At 32.1% G+C, this 21,221-nt stretch overlaps 2 protein-coding genes across 2 annotated transcripts; both read right to left on the minus strand.

The window, feature by feature from the left end:
• Positions 1-1,808: 1,808 nt before the first annotated feature.
• Positions 1,809-10,346, minus strand: LOC131034652 (ADP-ribosylation factor 1-like). The gene is made up of 3 exons (XM_057966216.1): positions 10,306-10,346; positions 5,676-6,133; positions 1,809-1,834 (listed from the first exon to the last, which is right to left on the minus strand). The coding sequence occupies exons 1-3, from the start codon at positions 10,344-10,346 to the stop codon at positions 1,809-1,811; spliced, it is 525 nt and encodes a 174-aa protein (XP_057822199.1).
• Positions 10,347-18,175: 7,829 nt separating this feature from the next.
• On the minus strand, positions 18,176-18,814 carry LOC131034684 (ADP-ribosylation factor 1-like). The gene is made up of 2 exons (XM_057966255.1): positions 18,802-18,814; positions 18,176-18,645 (listed from the first exon to the last, which is right to left on the minus strand). The coding sequence occupies exons 1-2, from the start codon at positions 18,812-18,814 to the stop codon at positions 18,176-18,178; spliced, it is 483 nt and encodes a 160-aa protein (XP_057822238.1).
• Between the last annotated feature and the right edge of the window lie 2,407 nt (positions 18,815-21,221).

Genomic DNA, 21,221 nt, shown 5'->3' on the forward strand with positions numbered 1-21,221 from the left:
AATCATCCTAAATTAGCCTAATTCATCTCTTAAACATTTGCATATTAATTAAGAGAAGTCACTTCTTAAAAATCCCCCAAAGTCTTCAAAATGCATTAAAGGCTTTATGCCTTCAACAAGTTAACCCTAAAATTCTCCCAAACCATTAATGGTTAACTCAACCTTAGCACATGATTAGAGACTTTCTGTCTAAATCAACCCTCATCTAACCCAAGGCTCTCATCAAGCACTAATGGCTTTGACCCTAGTTTTCCTATTAACCCTTGCACAAGAGTTTACCCTTTGGGTAAAAGCTTTATCCACTAGTTAATCCTAATTAACCCTAACCACACTCTCCTAGGGTGACCCTCATGTCTTCTTAGGCATTTAATGCCTCTTGCATCCCCTCTAAATCCACCTCTTGTTGACATTGTCACCATTTCATTGGTGAAAATTGTAAACATGGATTGAGTAACTTTCAATCCTAGCCATTGTTAAGATTATTGAATCTTAACCATCCATTGCCCCACTTCATCTATAAATAGAGCTCACATTCTTCATTCTTCATAGATATCCAAGTTTCATGCATCTACATTATAGTCTAATTATATCAATCATTTTAGCCTCTCTTTGTTAGAATACCATTTTAACATTAAGAAGCATTTCATATCATAACATATCTATGTTAGTATATCATGTTAGGTTAGTTTGTTAATATCTTCATCATATCATTATCTTCATTCTAGCTTAATATCATATCATTATCTTCATTCTAGCTTAATATCATAATTTTGAACATATCATATAGATCTTAGAATGCATTCATGCATGTAGATCACAATATTACTCATTCTTGGAGTTGCCATTCATAAGTAATTTTCTCAATGATATGAGAGAAAAACATCAACTTTAGGGATCCTTTGAGATATTGAACAATGAGACACACCTTGGGAAGTTAAACTAGTTTAAATCTAGTTAATTCTTGCACTCAAGAGTCTCATTGGTATGTTGGCCATTTTCATCTCAATCTTGATATTTTGATCACCATGAATTCTGCATACAAAGATATCATTAGAAATTTGGTTTTGATACTAATATCAATTTGTAGGTGGTTTTGTTAGACTGCGCGCTAATTTTTCATACTAGGCCTCTAAACTTAGTCTTTAGTTTTGCATTTGTGGGGCCATATCTTGCACATCTAAATTCCATTTTTTGAAAGCCAGATATCATCGGAAAGATCTCAAAGTCCTCTATCGAGATCATAGGTTCTTTTTTACCAAAAATATATCAAGTAATAAAAGATCTCAATCTTTTTTATTTTTCAATTTTCTTAGAAAACATGTTAATTGGTTGATTTTTCTGTAATTAAAGTGATTTTTTTTTTGCATTGAGAGGATATATTGTCAAGTAGCAATTCATTTTTGTGTTTTTTTTTCATAATTTATTATTGATCTAAATCATAGTGCTCCCCTTACTCAATTCAATTGCTGTGGTTAGAAAAAACAAATGGAGATTCACCTAAAGTGCTAGGGGTTATACAAAGTGACCATGGGTACATAAGTTGAGCCTACATTTACTACTAAGAAGAGAAAGTGGTACAATAGGTGTGATGAGGCTTTTGGGACATTATGAATGTCTATGTCTCCATATCTTCCTTTTCATGTTGAGTCTTGGACCACAACCAATTAGATCTGGACTACATTAGAGTCATTGCTTGGGAAGCAAGATGCATTAAGGGGATTTCAGTTGAAGAATGAGCTTATTGGCTTGAATCCTATATATTTTGATAGCATAGAAGACTACATTAGAAGAGACAAGGGTAACATTGGTTAGTTTGACTCAAGATTTGTTGAGGCTATATTTTTCAGTTCTTAAGGCACATAAATGCTATATAATAAAAAAGTGAAGCAGATAGTTGAAATTAATAATGTGAAATTTGATGAGGTACTACATTATGAGATGGCATAAAATGTAGAAGACAATGATTTAGATGGATCATACCACATCAATGAATAAGTTATATAAGATGAACACAAGAACATATACAAAAACTTTGGCAAGGTATGTTTAGATAAATCATGAAATGAAAGTCAAATTCGTAGAGATAAAGATTGTGGAATTAGAACTAGAAGAATGTTAACTAAAATGAATGAACAAGTACACTTTGCTTTGCTATCTGAAATTGAGCCTAAAGATTTTTTGGAGGCTTGTAAATATGAGAATTGGATAGATGCAAAGGAAGACAAACTAAATTAGATTGAAAAGAATAATATATGGGAATTTATTCCAATACCTAAGGAAAAGAATGTAATTGACACAAAATGGGTATTCCAAAACAAATTAAACGAAGAAAAAGTGATAAAAAAAAGGTAAGACTAGTCTACAAGGGATACACTCAAATGGAAGTTGTTGAATTTGAAGAAACCTTTTATTTGGTAGTAATGGTAGAGAAGTAGTTAGGAAATTATTGGCACTTTTAGTATTCAATAATTTTAAATTATATCAGATGGATACCAAGTTAGCATTCCTAAATGGTAATTTGGAAGAAGTGTACATTGAACAACTAGAAATGTTTCAATTGTTTGAGAATCAGAATTTTGTTTGCAAACTAAAAAAGTAACTATATATAGAATCAAGTAGGCCCCTTGGACTTGGTACTCAAGATAGGATTAGTATCTATGGTAGAAAGGATTCGAAAGAGGTATTTTTGACATCAAGCTCTATATTAAAATTGAAAATGATCGTTAGTTGCTTGTTGTTGTCTATGTTGATGATATTATTTTGGGCACCTAGTAGTGATAAAATGTAAGAAATTTGTTGAAGAAATTCAAAAGGATTTTGAGATGTCCATGCTTGGTAAGTTATCATTTTTCCTTGGTTTATAAATCTTAAAGTCAAACAAAGCTATATCGAAAACCAAGTATGTCAAGGAGATGTTGAAGAAATTTGGAATAGAGGATTACAAATAGTTAGTACACGTATGGTTACTAGGTGTAAGTTAAGTAAGGATGTCTTCCAAAGAAAATAAAACTTTCTATAGACCAATGATTGGAAGCCTATTATATGTGACTGCATATAGACCTAACATTATGCATGTAATTTGTATAGTTGTAATATTTTAAGTTGCAACTAAGGAGACATATGTAAAAGTAGTAAAAAATAAATTTTAGATATTTGAATCTATTATGAGTAATGATGTAATCCAAAGACCACACTTTGATATGATGTGTCTATATGAGCATATTGTTTCATTCTTTGTTGCAAAACAAAAGTGTTGAGAGGTAGATAATTTTGCAAATCATTTGCTAGTTGATTTAATCAAAATTTGGATGAATGCAAATTGAATTTGTAAAAATCTTTATAACAAATTCCACTATTACTCTTATATCATTTTTTGTAATTTGAGTTTGGTGCCTCTTGATATTAGTTGGTACATAGTGACTAGATTAAAGCTCAATCAAAGGGGATTGGTGTCTCCTATGGTTTGGTTCCTATAAATCAATTTGTAAAAGGGAGTTGGTGTGCAACGACTAGGTTGAAGCTCAGTCAAAGAGGATTAGAGTCTCCTATGGGCGGGTGCCTATAAAATCAATTTGTATAAGGGGGTTGGCGCGTACAAAATAGATTGTAAAGGGATTCGTGTCTCTTTTGGGTTGAAATTATCACAGGTTTGCTTGCAAAATAATTGTAATGTTTATTTCATTTTGTGAGGTGGCAATAGATTCAAACTACTATTCTCACCATGTTTTTTCCCATCAAAATTTCCATATAAATTTGGTGTCCTCTTATGTAGATGTATTCACATCTTGCATAACCTCTTTTGCTATTGTTTTTATTATAACGATTTAAAATTAAATTGTTAAAATACTAAGTCACCTTCCCTCCACCCCTCTCAATGTTTATGTGTCCTATAGGTTCAAGATTGAATACTCCTTGACTATGTATCTTATACAACAATAGTAGAGTCATCTTAACAAGGGTGACATGAGGTAACAAGGATTGACGAATAAAACCATAGCCTCTACCTGAGAGAAAATCTCAATTTACATGAAACCTTTTGTATTACAAAAATCTTTTGAACCAGTTTTAACAAGTGGCTTGCTGAGACACTAGATACACTCTTGGAATAATGTTAAAATGTCCTTTAATTATAATAGGGTTATATAAACCACTACTAATTTATTCATTTGGGTGCATACTATAGTAGTTTGTTATTTCAACCCATGAGTTTCCCAACACATATATGTTCAAGATTGGTGAATGAAGACTGTTATAATACATAGTTATTTTATACATGATATATTTACAAGACAAAATAGAACAGTTTTTATTAGTCTCCTCTATGAATAGTTTTTATTTTCTTTGGATTCTTGTTCTTTTCTTTTATTTCATTTTTATTTGTTAATATAATAAATGTAATTTATTATCAATAGTAATGTTTGGGTTTAAATTAGTTGAAGATTATATATATTCACCTTATAAATTGATTAAGATAAAGGTGTTTGTCATCAAAATCTATATATCAATGCTTGCTTATAGAGCTAAATATTTCCTAGCTTGTCATTAATATAATATATAGGTAAAGATGAGAGATTTGGTTGAACATCATCATGAGTAAGGTGACTAGATAAGGTCAAGGATATTGCAACAAAATTCTTAATAAGGTGCCTCAACCTCTTAAAAGCTAGACCAAGTTACAAGGTTTAAGGTTTGCTTACAATATAAATTGTTTAGGTTTGCCATTTTGGCACCCCAACTACTTACAAAATTAATTAAATACTCACACACACATCATCACAAATATGAACACTTGGATAGTCCAACAATCATAGCATATATGCATAGATAAAATTATGCCATAATAAAAAAAAAATCATTAAATTAACCACTCTCATTTACTTGACAATAACACCATTTAACAATTAAAATATTAATTAAGTTTAGAACATTTGTTATTACGTCCATACAACATCAAGTAAAGGAACAAATATAATCTTGATACTAGGGTTCCACCTTCATCCAACTTACATTGGGATAATAGATGATTAACACAAAACAAAATATAAAATTTACAAAGATGTGATAAGAATATCTTGATGAAATAATAGTATTTTATAGGAAAAAAAATGAATGATATACAATATCTTAAAATAGTATTCAAGTCATGTTATCAAAATGAGATTTCATAAAATCCTAAAAGATCTATTTTAATGCTTACAAAAGATAAGTTACTTGAACATATAGTATGTAAGGAAAATTACCCAGCTTGGGTATACAACAAGTTAGCATTGACTTAACATATTACTAATATGATAAAAAACAATTTATGCAATTTCCACTATTATAGGGGAAAGGACCCAGTAGTTGAATCCTACTTGGAAATTTCAAATCACGTGGAATGAGACCAATAGGCGTGAAAAAGAGACCCCAATAGTTGTGCAGCTGATATGGCATCACTTGATTGGTTACTTTTTACAGTATTAGTACATTTCTTAACAACTATTGATACATTTCCTAACAACTGTTGGTACATTTCCTAACAAAAATTGATATTTTTTGTTTCAAACAATAGGTTTTATTTGTTCAATTTTTAGAACAAAAGTATCAACAACCCTCACAACAATTGATACTTATTACATAGAAAACAATTATTACATAAAAACTAGTTAAGTACACCCTATCTACATATAATTTACAAAGCCAATCCAGGCCTTCATAGAGAACTTCACCAGAAGTAGCACAGGAGCTCTGAACATGCCAATGGTGGCGAGGCAAACGGTGCAATTCAAGCTTCTCACTTGTCTCTGCAACACTCATTGCATTGGCAAACACAAGAAGAGCAGCATCTCGCAATGCCTCCTCTTTGAGAAGAGCGTGCAACAAATCTCTTGCCTCTGCAATACGTTCCTTGTCATCGCTATCCACCACGTATATAAGTCCCTTGGAATCCCCAATGTAGTGTCTCCACAGTGGCCTCATACTTTCTTGGCCCCCAACATCACACACAACCAACTCAACGTTTTTGTGCTTCACTGTCTCCGAATTGAAGCCCACCGTGGGAATGGTTCGAATAACTTCCCCAAGTTTTAGGTTATATAGAATTGTGGATTTACCAGAAGCATCAAGACCCACCATCAGAATACGTAACCCCTTTGTAAGGTGTGAGATTTTGCTTGATTTGATGCCCATATTTTCTAGGGCTTCTGAATATTGCAGGAGAGTTGAGTACAAATCAAAATCTTTATAAATAGGAAGATATATACCCAAAAGCTTCATGGTGGCTGTTTTTAACCGGCACATACTTTCCAATGTGCCCCTTGATGTGGCAACTCGGTGCAATTCTTCACCCATTAAGATTTTAGGTTAGTGTATACTTTCAACACTATTTTTGTAAAATGAAAAATTCTTTCAATTCAATTTGGATTGCATTACATCGAACCTAACACATAAAATTTGTTAAAGTAATTCATTTGAAATCTTATTCTCATCTATTAATATTATTTTAAATGTATAATTTCAATGCTATTTATAAAATAAAAAAGAAATTCAATTCAATTTGAAAGGCACTTCATTAAACATAAAGCATAGGATTTGTTTAAGTCATTCATCTAAATCACACTTCTATTTATTAGTGTGATTTAAGATGAGTCACTTATACAAGTCAAAATTCAAAATGTGTTATTTAAATTTAAATAAAATTTAAAGATTGATTTGAAAAGAAGTGGAAAAAAACTGTTCATTTTGATAGGAAAAAAACTATAATTTAAAATAATAGTCATAAAAACTTAAACAATTCACATTTTAACCGAGGTTGTTGGCAGCAATGACAATCCCCTTGGGATGTCAGACAAACCACCTTGTTGAGGCTATAGCCACCTATCATGGGGTTCTGTTGGCCAAAAAAATTAATGCTAAGGCAAGTTTGGTTAGAACGGGACTCTAATAACATTATCCAATGTCTATTCGATAAGCATAAACCCTCGTGGAATATAAAATGTTGGATTGAGAAAGCGAGAGATTTATTAAAAAGTTTCCAAAACCATAGTATTTCTTATGCCTATCGAGAAGCCAACGGGTTGGTTGATTACTTTGGTAAACTTGGAGTTAGTAGCAATGATGAAAAAGTATGGGAGCTAGGAGATAATCTTTCGGCTGAAATAAAGGCCTTAATGTTATATGATTTGGCCCAGGGGAGACATATTTTAAATGATCACAAAATACCCTCTTTTGATCCCTCGCATTCCAATTATTAATTGTGTCATTTTGCCATTACTCATGCTTGGGTCACACGCTTTTTGGGTTCTTTCTAGCTTGCCCAACAACTATTCGACCCTACTCAATATTTTTAGTATTGAAACCATGGGCGGAGAAGGGAAGAGGGTGGAGCCTCTAAATTGTGAAGACCTCAAGAAAAATAAAACAATTTGGTGCATTCAGGATCGGGGATGGCTCACTCCCTTCATCGAAAGATTACACAGTTCCCATGCAAATGTGACTAAGAAATTTGCAAAGGGTTTTAAGAATGGAAAAATTAAAACTGAAGGCATAATGGTTGAGATTGATGAGAAACTTATTGTTGAAGTCACGGGTCTTTCTATGGAAGGGGGAGAAGTTTTATAGGGACAAGAAAATGGTGGATGTTGCGATCAAGAAATTTCTCAGAAACAAGAAGGAGAGGGCTAAGCTTTTGAAAATCGACAAAAGCAGCTACGATATGGGTAACATCAAATCCATTTAGCGCTTTGTTTTGCTGGTTTTAATGAAGTATGTAACCCTAGATGATATATTACTAGGGCCTATAGGCATCATTTTGTGTTTCTTAATCATTTTAGGCATAAAGAGAAAATTTATTTCCCCTTCTATTTGATGGCTTCAATTTAATGCTAGCATAAAGGACCACAAAAAAAAGAATTCCCCTATTTTGCATGGTGGTTTTCTTTTCCTCATTCATGAATATATAAAAACCCTACCCTCCCCCTCTGCTAGGGTTCCTGAAGCTTTGAGTGATTCTGAGGAAGGGGATCATGTATCAATCTTTCCTCGAATGAAGAAGAATGGAACATAGATTTGGAAGGTTCAGACTCTGATTCTGGGTCTTCTTAGAAGAGTAGCAACAAAGATAAATGGGGTAGATCATCTCGTGTGCACATCACATTCTGATTCCCTGTCATCTCATCAGTCACTCCCAAACAAATCTGTTTAGGTGTCAAGCCAAAGTGGTAGACCCCCCTTCTTGAAAGAGGTCAATGCCGATTCCCCTTTCCTCAATATGGAAATGGAGAACCCTGATGATGTTATGGCTGTAGCCCATGATACAAAAGTTGATAATTTTACGATGTTTAAATGGGCCTTTCATGAAATTAAAGATATCAATGTGAAAATGAGGGCTATTAGCAATAAGCAAGACTCTCAAACTAATGAATAGTGGATGATACATCAGAGAAAGGTAATGGTGGATTCAATTTAGAAGACTATGGGTACAGTTAGTGATATGAAGAAAGATTATGACTACATGATTTCTAAGTTGGAGGAAAAACTCAAGAAATATTTTCAAGGAAGACTGAAAAAGATGGAAAATAAATTTTGAAAAGTTAATGAAAACTTGATATCTCTAGTTACCTTCAATCACAAACTGGTTAAGAGCTCGACTGAGAGTATAAATACCATGGTTGGAAAGATGGAAGCAAACCACTAGGAAGGTTCTACAATGGATGTGGAGGTGCTAGATAAAAAGATTAAGGATACAGTGGGACCGTGCAAGAGAACAAGGGCTAACCTGAAGAACAAATCTGCTAATCAGGACATTCAAGAGTTGAAGAAGATTGCATTGAACATGACTTAGCTGGAAATAGAGGCCACTAAGGCCATTAAGAACTTGTACTAGTTTCTATCATTTTGTTGTCTCTTTCCTAGCTTTTGGTTTTGTATTAGTTTCTTGTCGTCTTTAGAGCTACAATGGAACTGTTTATCTTTATGCAACTTTTTGATGTAGTTCTTTGTTAAAGGGTTTCTGGTCCCCTCAAAACCTGTTTGTTTCATAATAAAAAAAATTTCATTTTACTTATGGTTCAGATTCTTCTATGGATACATTTTAAACATCTCTTCAAAACATATGAATTTTCATTGTTTTCACTTTCTAGGTTTCCTAATATTCATTCTACAACAAATCTTGTTCTTGTTTTGTAGTTGGAGCTATTTGTGGGGGAAAAAAATCATTTATTATCTATTGGATGATAAACACTACTTTTGAATCTTTTTTCTTGATTTTATTTATCTAATCTCTTTGTATTTGACTTAAGATTGCAAGAGATTGAGCATATGTAAACTTTGTATAACATTTAGCATCATAAATTGTACATCTTTATTTAGGGTGTCCAATTTCAAACTCTTCTAGCACTCATTTTAGTATATCACATTCCTCTATACATTATAGCAACTTTATTGATTTAATTTAATATTTAATTCAATATTCTAGGTACTATTTCACTTTAATACAACAACATTTTATTATTTGGGTCATTATTTTAAGTGTGCCCTTTATTTTATTTTATTTCATGTTTTTATGGGTCCTATATCATTTCAAACTTCAATGCATATTTTTCCATGTCTAAATATTATATTTTTTCATATAAATTACATTTCGAGTATTAAGACCCTATTATCTTGCATCCCTAGAAATTTAGACCTAAGTGTCGAGGAAATTTCGGTCGGGACGACCTTGTCTGACACTTTTTGGCTAAAATTTTTGTAGGATAATATGTTAGTATTACTATTCTGAAAACAATCCCCAATGTGAAAAATGATAATTCCAAGTCATCCAAAGGTGTTTTTACTTTGAGATCCCTATATAAGACTTACCTTATAACTCATTTTATCATTGCATTATTATCATTTCAATTCAAGAGTAGATCCGAGTCTAAGGAGCAACAAGCTACACCAAGGAATCTTCAATTATGTTTCAATTATGATTTAATGATGAATTTTTTGATGTTTTATCATGTTATCGCATCAACACATGGACAACTTGTCCTAAGAGCATTGCATCACCCATTGAAAGTATAATCAATTCAGACAATCATTTCAACTCAAGCATTTCAATCTAGGTTTCAATTTTAATTCATCCATAGGGTTCATTCCAAACCCAAGGTTTGGCATAAGAAAACCCCTATCAGCTAAACACAATCTTTTTCCTTTTGTGTGCATATTTAGGTTCTTCTATAGGTCTATAGAAAAGACAGAAGATCATCGTGCACTCAAAATTTTTAGAGAGGCCATATCTCAAAAGTTCACCCATAAACACCAAGACAAGGGCATTATAGGTATCATTGTCCTAGACAAGAGCTCTCGTGGCGCCATTCTCCTCCCATATTAGGTTAGGATAAAATTTGATATGGTGCCAATGTAGTATCTCGTAGGCCCAAATCTAGATCAGTGTGTACAAATTCATTAGTTAGACTTGAAGGTTGTTTTGGGTACCTTTGTGCTCTTAGTTCTAAGTCAAATTTGAAGCACATGTTCCTATCTATAACTCCTTTGCAAATCTAATTTAGTTTTGTGATAATCAGTTCCAAATTTACTTTTTTATGTTGTCAATTGTTAATTTTGTACCTTCTAGCCCTAATTCGAGCACATCCTTTCAATTGCTCATTTTTAACTCAATCAAAAGGAGTGGAATCCAATCTGAATTCAACCCTCTTCCTAACAAAATTAAAGTTAAATATCTTGAGTTCATTCTCTGTATAATGTAATAATTCTGAAATAGGTATTGTTTCTAGTTTGCATGCATAAATTAGTGAATCCCGTTTCTATACATTACATTTTGGTGAACTAGACATGATTTTGAAGTAGGTCTTGTTCCTAGTTTGCATGCATAAGTTAGTGAACCCTATTTCTATATATTACATTTTGGTCAACCAAACATGTCTTACACTTGCATATTTTTTATTCTTACTTTTAGATCTAATTATTGCACAAATTTTTCAAATTTATACATATTCATCCGTTACTTATTTACTTGCATTGCGTAATTCATTTACATGTGTTTCTTACTTTATATACTTGCATTAATTGGTTTATTAATTGCCTATGTTATAAAGTAATTTTGGTTTCATTTCATTGCTTGTTCCATTGGATTAGACATCATAGACAAAAAAAGGGCATTTTAAAATCTTTTCATGTTGCCATCAATTTTAAGATAAAATGTCAACCTTCAATCCACTTGTCTTTGCATTGTGCATTTTCCTATTAGTACTATATCGAATAAGTTTGATGCATGTGATGTTGCTTTACCCTCTTTTATATCACCATACATGTCTCCTAAAGGTTCTCTCCCCAATGAGGTCATTTTAGTGCAAGAAGATATTCTTAGAACTTATCTCATTGATATCTCTCTTTGGAATCAATCATTGAGGAATGATGTTGATTATTCTCCTAATATATGTCTCCCTGGCATGAGATTACCTTTGTGCAAGAGGATTCTATTGTTGATATGATTGACAATCCCCTTAATAAAGCTTTAGTTTCTTCTCATTTCAATGACCTTTTCTCTATAGATGAAGCATTGACGAGTTTTGCTTGTCCTCCCAAAATTGATCTTATTCATGAAGAAATTTTGGTGTAAGTGAAAGATATCACTAATAATGTTCTCTCTCTCTTAAACATGAACCTCTAGTAGATAAATAATCTAACAAAGATCAAGTCAATCATGTTACTGGTTATGAGAAGCATAAAATTGTTGTCCACCTTTGTTAAGATGTCCTTCAACGTAAAAATAAACCAGTCATTGTTGTTAAAGGTAGAGTGAATCGCCCACCTAATTCCCATGTAGTACCTCACACATATAATACTCAATACAACAAGAAAGATTCTAATGTTCTTCTCCCTCCCCAACCTCTTCTTCCTCTCCCCCCCCTCTCATATTTCACAACATGTTGGTAAGAAGTATGATCTTGTTAAGAAACTTTGTGCAAACCCAGCTAAGATCTCCCTTTAGGAATTGATTCAAACCTCACCCACATATCATGGAATGATACAAGAAGCTTTAGTACATCAACACTTTATTATTTGGGCCCTTATTTTAAGCATGACCTTTATATCTTATTTCATTTCAAGGTTCAATGCACGTTTTTCCATGTCTAAATATTACATATTTTCATATAAATTATATTTCTAGTAGCAAGAACCTATTATCTTGCATCCCTAAAAAATTTAGGTCTAAAGTGTTAAGACAATTTTGATTGGGGTGACCTTATTTGACACTTTTTGGCTAAAATTTTGGGAGGATAATATGCCAGACTTATTATTTCTAAAACTATCCTCGATGCAAAAACTGATAATTCTAAGTCTTTGAAAAGGTGATTTTACATTGAGATCCCTATATAAGACATCCCTCCTAACTTATTTCATCATCTCTCATTAATATCATTTCAATTCAAGAGTAGATTGGAGTCTAAGGAGAAATAAGCTACATCAAGGAATCTTCAATTATGTTTCAATTATTATTTCATCATGAATTTTATGATGGTTTGCCATGTTATTGCACCAACACATGGAGGACTTATCCTATAAGCATTGAATCCCCTATTGAAGGTATAATAAATTCAGTCAATCATTTCAATTCAAGCATTTCAATCCAGGTTTCAATCTCAATTCAATTATAGGGTTAATTCCAAACTTGGGGTTGACCTAGGTAAACCCCTATCAACCCAACACCAATTTTCTCCTTTTAAGTGCAGATTCAGGTGCAACTACAGGTCCCTTATAGAGAATAAAGATCAAAAAGCACTCAAATTCATCGACACAAGCCATATCTCAACATCTCATCCAAAAAATCTAGGACAAGGATATTCTAGGTGCCATTATCCTAGACAAGGACATCTAGGGAACCATTCTCCTCCAAGACTAGGTTTAGGCTGAAATTTTATAAGGTGCCAGTGTAATATCTCATAGGCCCAAATTTGAATCAATGCGCATGAATTCATTAGTAGGACTTGAAGGATGTTTTGGCCATCACTTTTCTCTTTGTTCTAACTCTATTTTCAAGAACAAGTTCCTCTTTGTTTCCCCTTTGCAAATATAATTTGGTTCTATGATTATCAATTTTGAATTTACCTGTTTATGTTGTCCATTGTTAATTTTCCACCTTTTAGCCTTAATTCTCACAATGAATTCACATCCTTTCAATTGCTCTTTTTCAACTCAATCACTCAATCAAAAGGAATGGAATCCAATCTGCATTCAACCCTCTTCCTAATATAATTTAGGTTGAATATATTGAGTTTATTCTCCTTATAATATAATCAATGTGAAGTAGCTCTTGTTCCTAGTTTGCATGCATAAGCTAGTGAACCCTATTTCCATACATTACATTTGGTGAACCCAACATGTCTTACACTCACGTATTTTTTATTCTTACTTTTAGATTTAATTATTTCATAAAAAAATTAAATTTAGACACCTTCATTCATTACTTATGTACTTGCATTACTAAATTCATGTAAATGCATTTCTTAGTTTATACACTTGCTTACTTGCCTATATTGGAAAGAAAGTTTTTTTTCATTTCATTGCTTGGTCCATTGGATTAGACATCCTAGACAAAAAAATGGGACTTTTCAAAATCCTTTCATGTTGTCAATTTTGAGATAAAACTAAACCTTCGACCGACTTGTCTTTGTATAGTGTTCTTCCTAGTAGTATTAAAAGGAATAAGTTTGATGCATGTGATACTTCTTTAGCCTCATTTATATCACCTTACACCTCTCCTAAATTTTCTCTTCCTAATGGGAACATTTTAATGTAGGAAGATATTCTTAAAACTTATCTCATTGATATTTTTTTTTGGAATTAATCATTGAGAAATGATGTTGATTATTATCCTATTATTTATCTCCCCCACAAGAGTACCTTGGTGAAAGAGGATTGTATTATGGTACAAGAAGATATATAATTGACAATCCCCTTAATGAAGCTTTACCTTCTACTCATTTCAATGACTTTCCATCTAGAGATGAAGCATTGATGAGTTTTTCGTGTCCTCGTCCCAAAGTTGATCCTATTCATGAAGAAGTTTTGGTGCAAGTGAAAGATATAAAGTTAACAATTCTCTCTCTCTTAAACATGAAGCTTTATTAGATACATAATCTAAGGGTCAGTGCAAGAATATGAGTTCACCTTTTGGCCAAAAAGTGGAAGTGTTTCCCCCAATTTTCAGGTTTTGTCTCCTTTGAGCTTAAATTTTGAAATACTTGGTGATTGAATCTTGGAAAACGTCAGGAATATAATAGATATCCCTCTGAGTCTACTCTCCAAATATGTAATTTATTTTAATACCCACATAATAAAAAATAACTTTTTGAATGGATATCTAAAAACTGTTTTAAAAAACGCCTATTTCAGGACCATACCATGCATGTGTACGACCCACACTTTTTGACACAATTAAAATTATTTTCTCAAAATGTTCTGGGAAATGGTTTGTAACACACTGAAGATTGATCAGCATATTTTTCTATATTTTTTCTCAAAAAAATTATTTTTTAATGACCGTATTTATCTTTTTAAAAATTTGATGTGTATTGCCCACATAATTTGATGTGTACAACACACATAATTTGACGTAAACTTAACATTTTTTTTAAATAGAAAATAATTTTGTGTAGATTGATGTCCAAGGGGTTGAGCTTAACTGATTAAAACACTGGGTTCTCACTATGGAGACCCAAGTTCAATTCCCAATAATCTAAAGTGGAATTCTAAGTTGTGACTTTTAGCCTTCCATAAAATGGGGAAGATCTAGGGTCAATCTAATCAAACATAATAATAATATTAATAATAATAATAATAATAATTCAAAATATTGTGGCTATGACCTATTACCTATAAAAAATTTAAAAAATAAAAAATAAAAAATTGTGTAGATTGATGACATAATTTTTAAAAAAATTAATTAAAATAAAAAAGTTATTAAATTAACAAAATTAGTTAATATTTCAAGTTTATGGACCCAATTTAGTACAAATTGAATCAAAAATAGTTAAAATAATCAATTTTTAAATAAATTTACATATTTAAAATCTAGACAGTATAATCCGAAATGGGTTTTAATTTCGTATAAAAATTCTCTAATTAGAGGTACGTAAACTATTGAGACATGGACCAGCTAGGACTCGAACCTAGGACCTTCCATATGTTGTTGGAGTGCTCTACCATTGAGCTACTGACCCCTCTTGGACCAGTCCATTGTTGATCCGGATGTGGCTTATTTCCAACACCAACACCCCCCCTGAAGCCACACCTCTCGTGTGCTTGGGGCTCCTAGCCTGGACCTGGCTCTGATACCATGTTCAGACATGGACCAGCTAGGACTCAAACCTAGGACCTTCCATATGCTGCTGGAGTGCTCTACCACTGAGCTACTGGCCCCTCTTGGACTAGTCCATCATTGGTCCGTATCCAACACCAACATAAACTATTTCAGAAGTTCATACTTGTGCTTTCATTCATGGAGATTTGAATTTGCAGGTCCTTGTCTCAGGTGTGGCCATCCTAGGTGTATCCTGGACCTAATCCCAATGCAAGTGGCAGGTTGTGGAATCAACTTCCACAAAATGGGGGCCCGTTTACAAAACGGGGGTCTATTAGTTATAAAACGGGGCTCATTTTGAAAACGAGAGTCCGTTCCTAAAATTATCGTTATTGTCGAAAAATGACAAAATGTGCCCAAAAAAAAGGGTAAAATCGGATTTAAAAATGGGGGCCCGTTTTTAAAAAATGGGACCCCATTTCGTTTTCAAACGGGGGCCTGTTTAGTTTTTCTTCGGGCCCCCGTTACTTTTTGCCTCAGGGGCCCGAATAAATACGGGTCCCTATTTTTTGAAAACGGGCCCCCGTTTCTAAGAGCATGTTTTCCAATGCACAAACTTCTGCCAATTTGTGACCCATTACCTTGCACTTACCCCTAACCAAGATCAATTCAATCATGTTGCTAGTTATGAGAAGCCTAAAATTGTTGTCCACCTTCATTGAGATGTCCTTCAACCTCAAAATAAAACAATCATTGTTGTTAAAGGAGGAGTGGATCGAAAACATCACACATATAATAATCAAAACAAAAATCAAGTTTATAATGTTCTTGGACCCCTCACCAACCTCTTCATCCTCTCCCTCGTCTTTCACAACATGAGAGTATGATCTTATTGAGTAGCTTTGTGCCACCAAGCTAAGATCGCCCTTTGAGATGATTCAAACCTCACTAATATGTGATGGAATGCTACAAGAAGCTTTAAAAATGATAGATATTGAAAATCCTAAAAGACCTAATGATGTGACTTCTTTGTTGGAATGTATGGATGCAACTTGGGCTAATATTATGTTCTCTCGACATGAGTTACCTTCTTTAGAAATCCAAAATCCATTTGATCCCCTCATGATTGTTGTCCTTATAAATGGTAGTTCCATAAAATGAGCTTTTTTTGCCAATGGAATTCAAATACAATCTAAATCTTATCTTATATACTTAAGCTATGGTTTATGGATCAAAAAAAAAATTATTTTTAAACAAATAAAATTATAAATTAAATCTATAGAAAAATGTCAAAAAATCATCTATGTACATTTTTTCAAATTTTAATAATTTATTTTTTATAATTCACAAAACATATTTGAAAAATAGGATATTATATCAAGCTTTCACTTGTTCACAATTGATAATGCATATCTTGAAATTCTATATTTCATCATCAAATTCATAGTTAAATAGAAATATACATTATATTTAAATATCTTTGTTTTTGTTTTAGATTTTATATTTATATATTTATGTTGAATTTATAATTTTGATGAGGGTATATTGTGTTTTATATGATCTTTATTTTAAAAGTATTAAGCTTATAATTAATAATAATATTTTGGCATGATAAAAGATAAAAAATTAACATTAACACACTTGCACTATTTCACTCCACACCCTTTTCTATCATTGTAGAGTGCCTTTAGGTATTAATTAAAAGTAACAAAAAAATTATTTATTAATTTAAAATTAAAAATTGATTTATTAATTATATTTGAAAAATTCAAAGCCAAAGGGTTGAGTAAAGATATAAATCTTACATATTTAAGTGATTAAACAAACTAAACAAAATAAAATTTTGAAAGTAAATGAATAGATGTATAACTAAGATTTGGATAAAAATTAGGTTAAGAATTAAGATTAGGGTTAGAACTATAATAAGAATAGAGTTAGAAATAGGGTTACAATTATGACTAAAATTAGAGTTAAAATTAACATAATAGTAAAAATTAAGATTAAGGTTAAGATTACAATAAAACTTAAGATTTGAAATTAGATTTAATTTAAAATTACAAATAAAATTTGAAAATAAAATAAAATAAAACTTAACATTAAATTTAATGGTTAAATTCAATTTAATTCAAATTAATTTTTTGAATTTTTTTATATTGAAGATCGTATCAAAAGTACATAAATTTCAGCATTCTTCCTAATTTATCTTACTTCTATATCCTACATCAACTTTATGTTCAGGCAAGGTCATCTTTGCTGTCTTATGCTCTTATCTATAAATTAAAATTTCGTACAAACATTTATATTGTTGTAGATTTTCCTCATCTCTTTAGCACATATTAAATATTTCTACGGTTACAAAATGAATCAGCATCATTCAATGGTGGATCTATGGCAGAAATATCTTCACTGGAACTTACAGCCTCTACAATGTATCTGTCCATCACCAGTATTCATGTAGAATCTTGGTGCCCTCCGTTAATTGTTTGTATTTAAAAACCTAAATCATTTATGTAAACTTATTATTAAACATAAAATTCTGCAATTCCAAGATACAGCATGAAACAAAGTTTTTCTTAATACCAAGAATTTAGCTATTTGCAGTAACGATAACTTCAAAAATATTAGGAAAATATAATTGTGCTTTCAATTATATTTACTAACGAATTCAAGTTTGTTTGTATGCTGTTTTTGGATTGGATTGCTTAAATGAGTCGTGTGCTATTTCTGAATTTGATTGCGTAAGTGGTTATAGATCTTGATCACACTCTCTGTGATCTATCATAGAATGATAAGAGAAAATAAAGAAAAAATAAAGATAAAATCGATCAACATTACATAAACTTTTGAACAAAACCCACCTTCCTTGTATATTCACGTAAGCTTCAAACATGACTAGACATTATTAGAAAGCCAATCCAAGCCTTCATAGAGACCATCACCAGAAGTAGCACAGGAGCTCTGAACATGCCAATGGCGTTGAGTTAAAGAAGACATTTCAAGCTCCTCTGTGATCTCTAAAACACTCATTGCATTGGGAAAATCATTCTTGTTTGCAAACACAACAACAGCAGCATCTCTCAGCTCTTTCTCTTTCAGCAAATTGTGCAACACATCTTTTGCCTCACTAATACGCTCCCTGTCATCACTGTCTACAACAAAAATAACGCCCTTGGAATGCCCAATGTATTCCTTCCAGAGGGGCCTGATCTTTTCCTGGCCCCCAACATCACACACAACGAAGGTAACATTCTTGTGCTTCACTCTTCTTCTGGTATTCTGCTGGATTTGTTTCCCATCTTCTTCTCCTACTAAGAAAATAGCAAACCTATTGCAGGAAAACCGGCCTCTACAATTTGGAATGCCTTAACAATGTTTATTGATACCGCAAATCAGCCATTTAAATATGGTACGGAGTATATCAGCACTTATTGTGGAAATGTAGGCCGACACATACTAATGTTTCATTTTCCACTCATGATGGACCCGCATTTGAGAATTTAGGTTTACTTTGGCCCTACATGCTGCTTCCATTCGGTGTGTTTTTAACTATTTTGGGTTGAAGGTGTGTCTTCTATCACCCGTCTTTCTAATCAAATTATGTATTATTATCTTTTCAAATTAATAAAAAATTAAATAAGATTTATTTATTGTATTAAAAATAAAAATTAATTATCTTAATAAACTGGACTTTAGATTAGAGTTTGGTTAAAAATGGAATTCTATTTGCTAAACTCCACAATCTTACCAACCCATTTTATTACTTTCAAATCTTACGAATATATTAATTATAATAGTAAACTGGTTCTCCTGGAGGAAAGAACCAACTAAGAAAACCTCCAACCTGCATTCTTCGCTCAAGATTACAATGCATAAAAGGAGTCCACCTCCAACGATGAAACCTACATACCTAACTATATATAAATATACTACATCCCAAAAAACCTAAATGGTGTTAAAAAATTTACCCAAAAAACACCAAAACATCCAAGGACTACCTAACTATATAGAAATATACTAGATCCCAAAAAACCTAAATGGTGTTAAAAAATTTACCCAAAAAACACCAAAACATCCAAGGACTTCAATGTGCATATACAAATATCAGCTCCCCTCCTTCATAGTTAACAAATTACCAGTCCTTCCACAGGTGATTGGTGCAGAGGATGTTGCCCATGTTCATGGCCTAATATAGCTAATATAGCATGTATCTTCAAAAAGATTCAACTCTTCAAATCTGAACTCAAAACTCTACCCACATTGCGAACAATTAAATGGAAGGGTCTCACATTTTGAAGAGACCACTCGCCCATTCCAGAGATCATAATGACGAATAACTTCTAGAAGTTGATTATCTTCCAAAATATCTGCCTTAATGATGATCTTTTTCAAAGGAACCCATGACTGCTTGGTAGGGAAAAATAAACCTCTTTTCTTATGGGCAAAGGATCTTTATTTATATGTTTTACTTTTATTGAAAGAGTTATTTTTACTATTATAATAAGAAATACTTATTATGTAAACGGTTATATATTTAAGTAAATACTTAAAATTAATAAATGATTATATATTTAAGTAAATAAATGTTTTCATTTTTCACTAATTGTGGACCTTAGATTTACTTTGTCCTATATGTATAAATTAGTAAGTCATATTTTTAAAATAATTATTATTTTAAAGTTCAACAAAAAAATTGTTTACAATTATTTATTTTGTATTTTATTAAAGAGTTATTTTATTTTTCAATAATAAGACAAAAATCATAAAAAAATGTTAGATAAAAAAATTACTTTAATTTTTACTTCATCCCTTATTTTATGTTAAAAAAATAATTATTTTATGTTTAAAGAAGAGTTTGTTTTATGTTAAAAGAAGAATTAATTTATGTTTAATATATTTACTTTAACATTATTTTATGTATGATCTTAACAAATATTTCATTATTATATGTCATTCACTGTCTCCCTTTCTCAAAATTGCTCTTCTTCTCATTGTTGTGCTCTTTGGCTTTTCTTTTCCTTCACATCATATGATCTGAATTATTTTTTCAATTCAGAGGACAATACCCAAAGCAGAATTTGTGGTATTGTAAACACATAACAAATCATATAAAATTTCATTTCTTTGAAAATATGTAAAAACCATACAATTTTTGGCAAACTCTGTGTGAAAGAGTTGTGTGCCCCTAAAACTATCCCATTTGGGCAAACTCTATAAAAGAGAGGTATATGCCTGGAATCCATCCAATTTGGGCAAACTTTGTAAAAGAGATTTGTATGCTCGGAATCTATCCAATTTGGGCTAACTCTGTGAAAGAGAGTTGTATGCCCAGAATCCATCCAATTTGGGCAAACTCTGTGAAAGGGAGTTGTATGTCCGAGCCCGTACAAGTTAGGCAATCTTGTGAAGGAGTGTATGTCTGTGGACTTCATGAGAGCTGATACAAATTGGCTAACTCCACATGCGAGATGCATGTCATAGCTTTGCAAACTAGTCTTAAGAGTTGTATGCCTGCAACTCTATAACTCTCTAACTCCCTACAATTGGATTTGAATTGATCTTATTTATAAGCTGTCAAAGAAACTGAACAACCACTACATTTATGTCCTCATTGGAAGTCAAAAAGACAATCCAGTATTGAAAGGTTATTATATTTATATGAAAACAAAAATTAGTTAAAGATTAAAATATTTAATACTCTGACTTATTTCTAATCATTACTCCCTCCTTGAAAAGGAATGGCCCCGTTTCCCGATCATCTCCCTAATAAAATTCTTCCATGCAAATTGAAAGTGCTTGTCAGTTTGTTGAGATGAAAGGTTGAGACTGCAGAGGCCTCCGCAGAGAATAAACTAAGCTAGGAATGTTTCGGCGTGTTGGATGCGTTCTCTTCTATCCGTTATGAAGAGCTTATTTTCCCCTTTGCTGTGGAGCTTGCACT

Source organism: Cryptomeria japonica, chromosome 5 (genome assembly GCF_030272615.1).
Source record: "Cryptomeria japonica chromosome 5, Sugi_1.0, whole genome shotgun sequence".
Classification (NCBI taxonomy): Eukaryota; Viridiplantae; Streptophyta; class Pinopsida; order Cupressales; family Cupressaceae; genus Cryptomeria; species Cryptomeria japonica.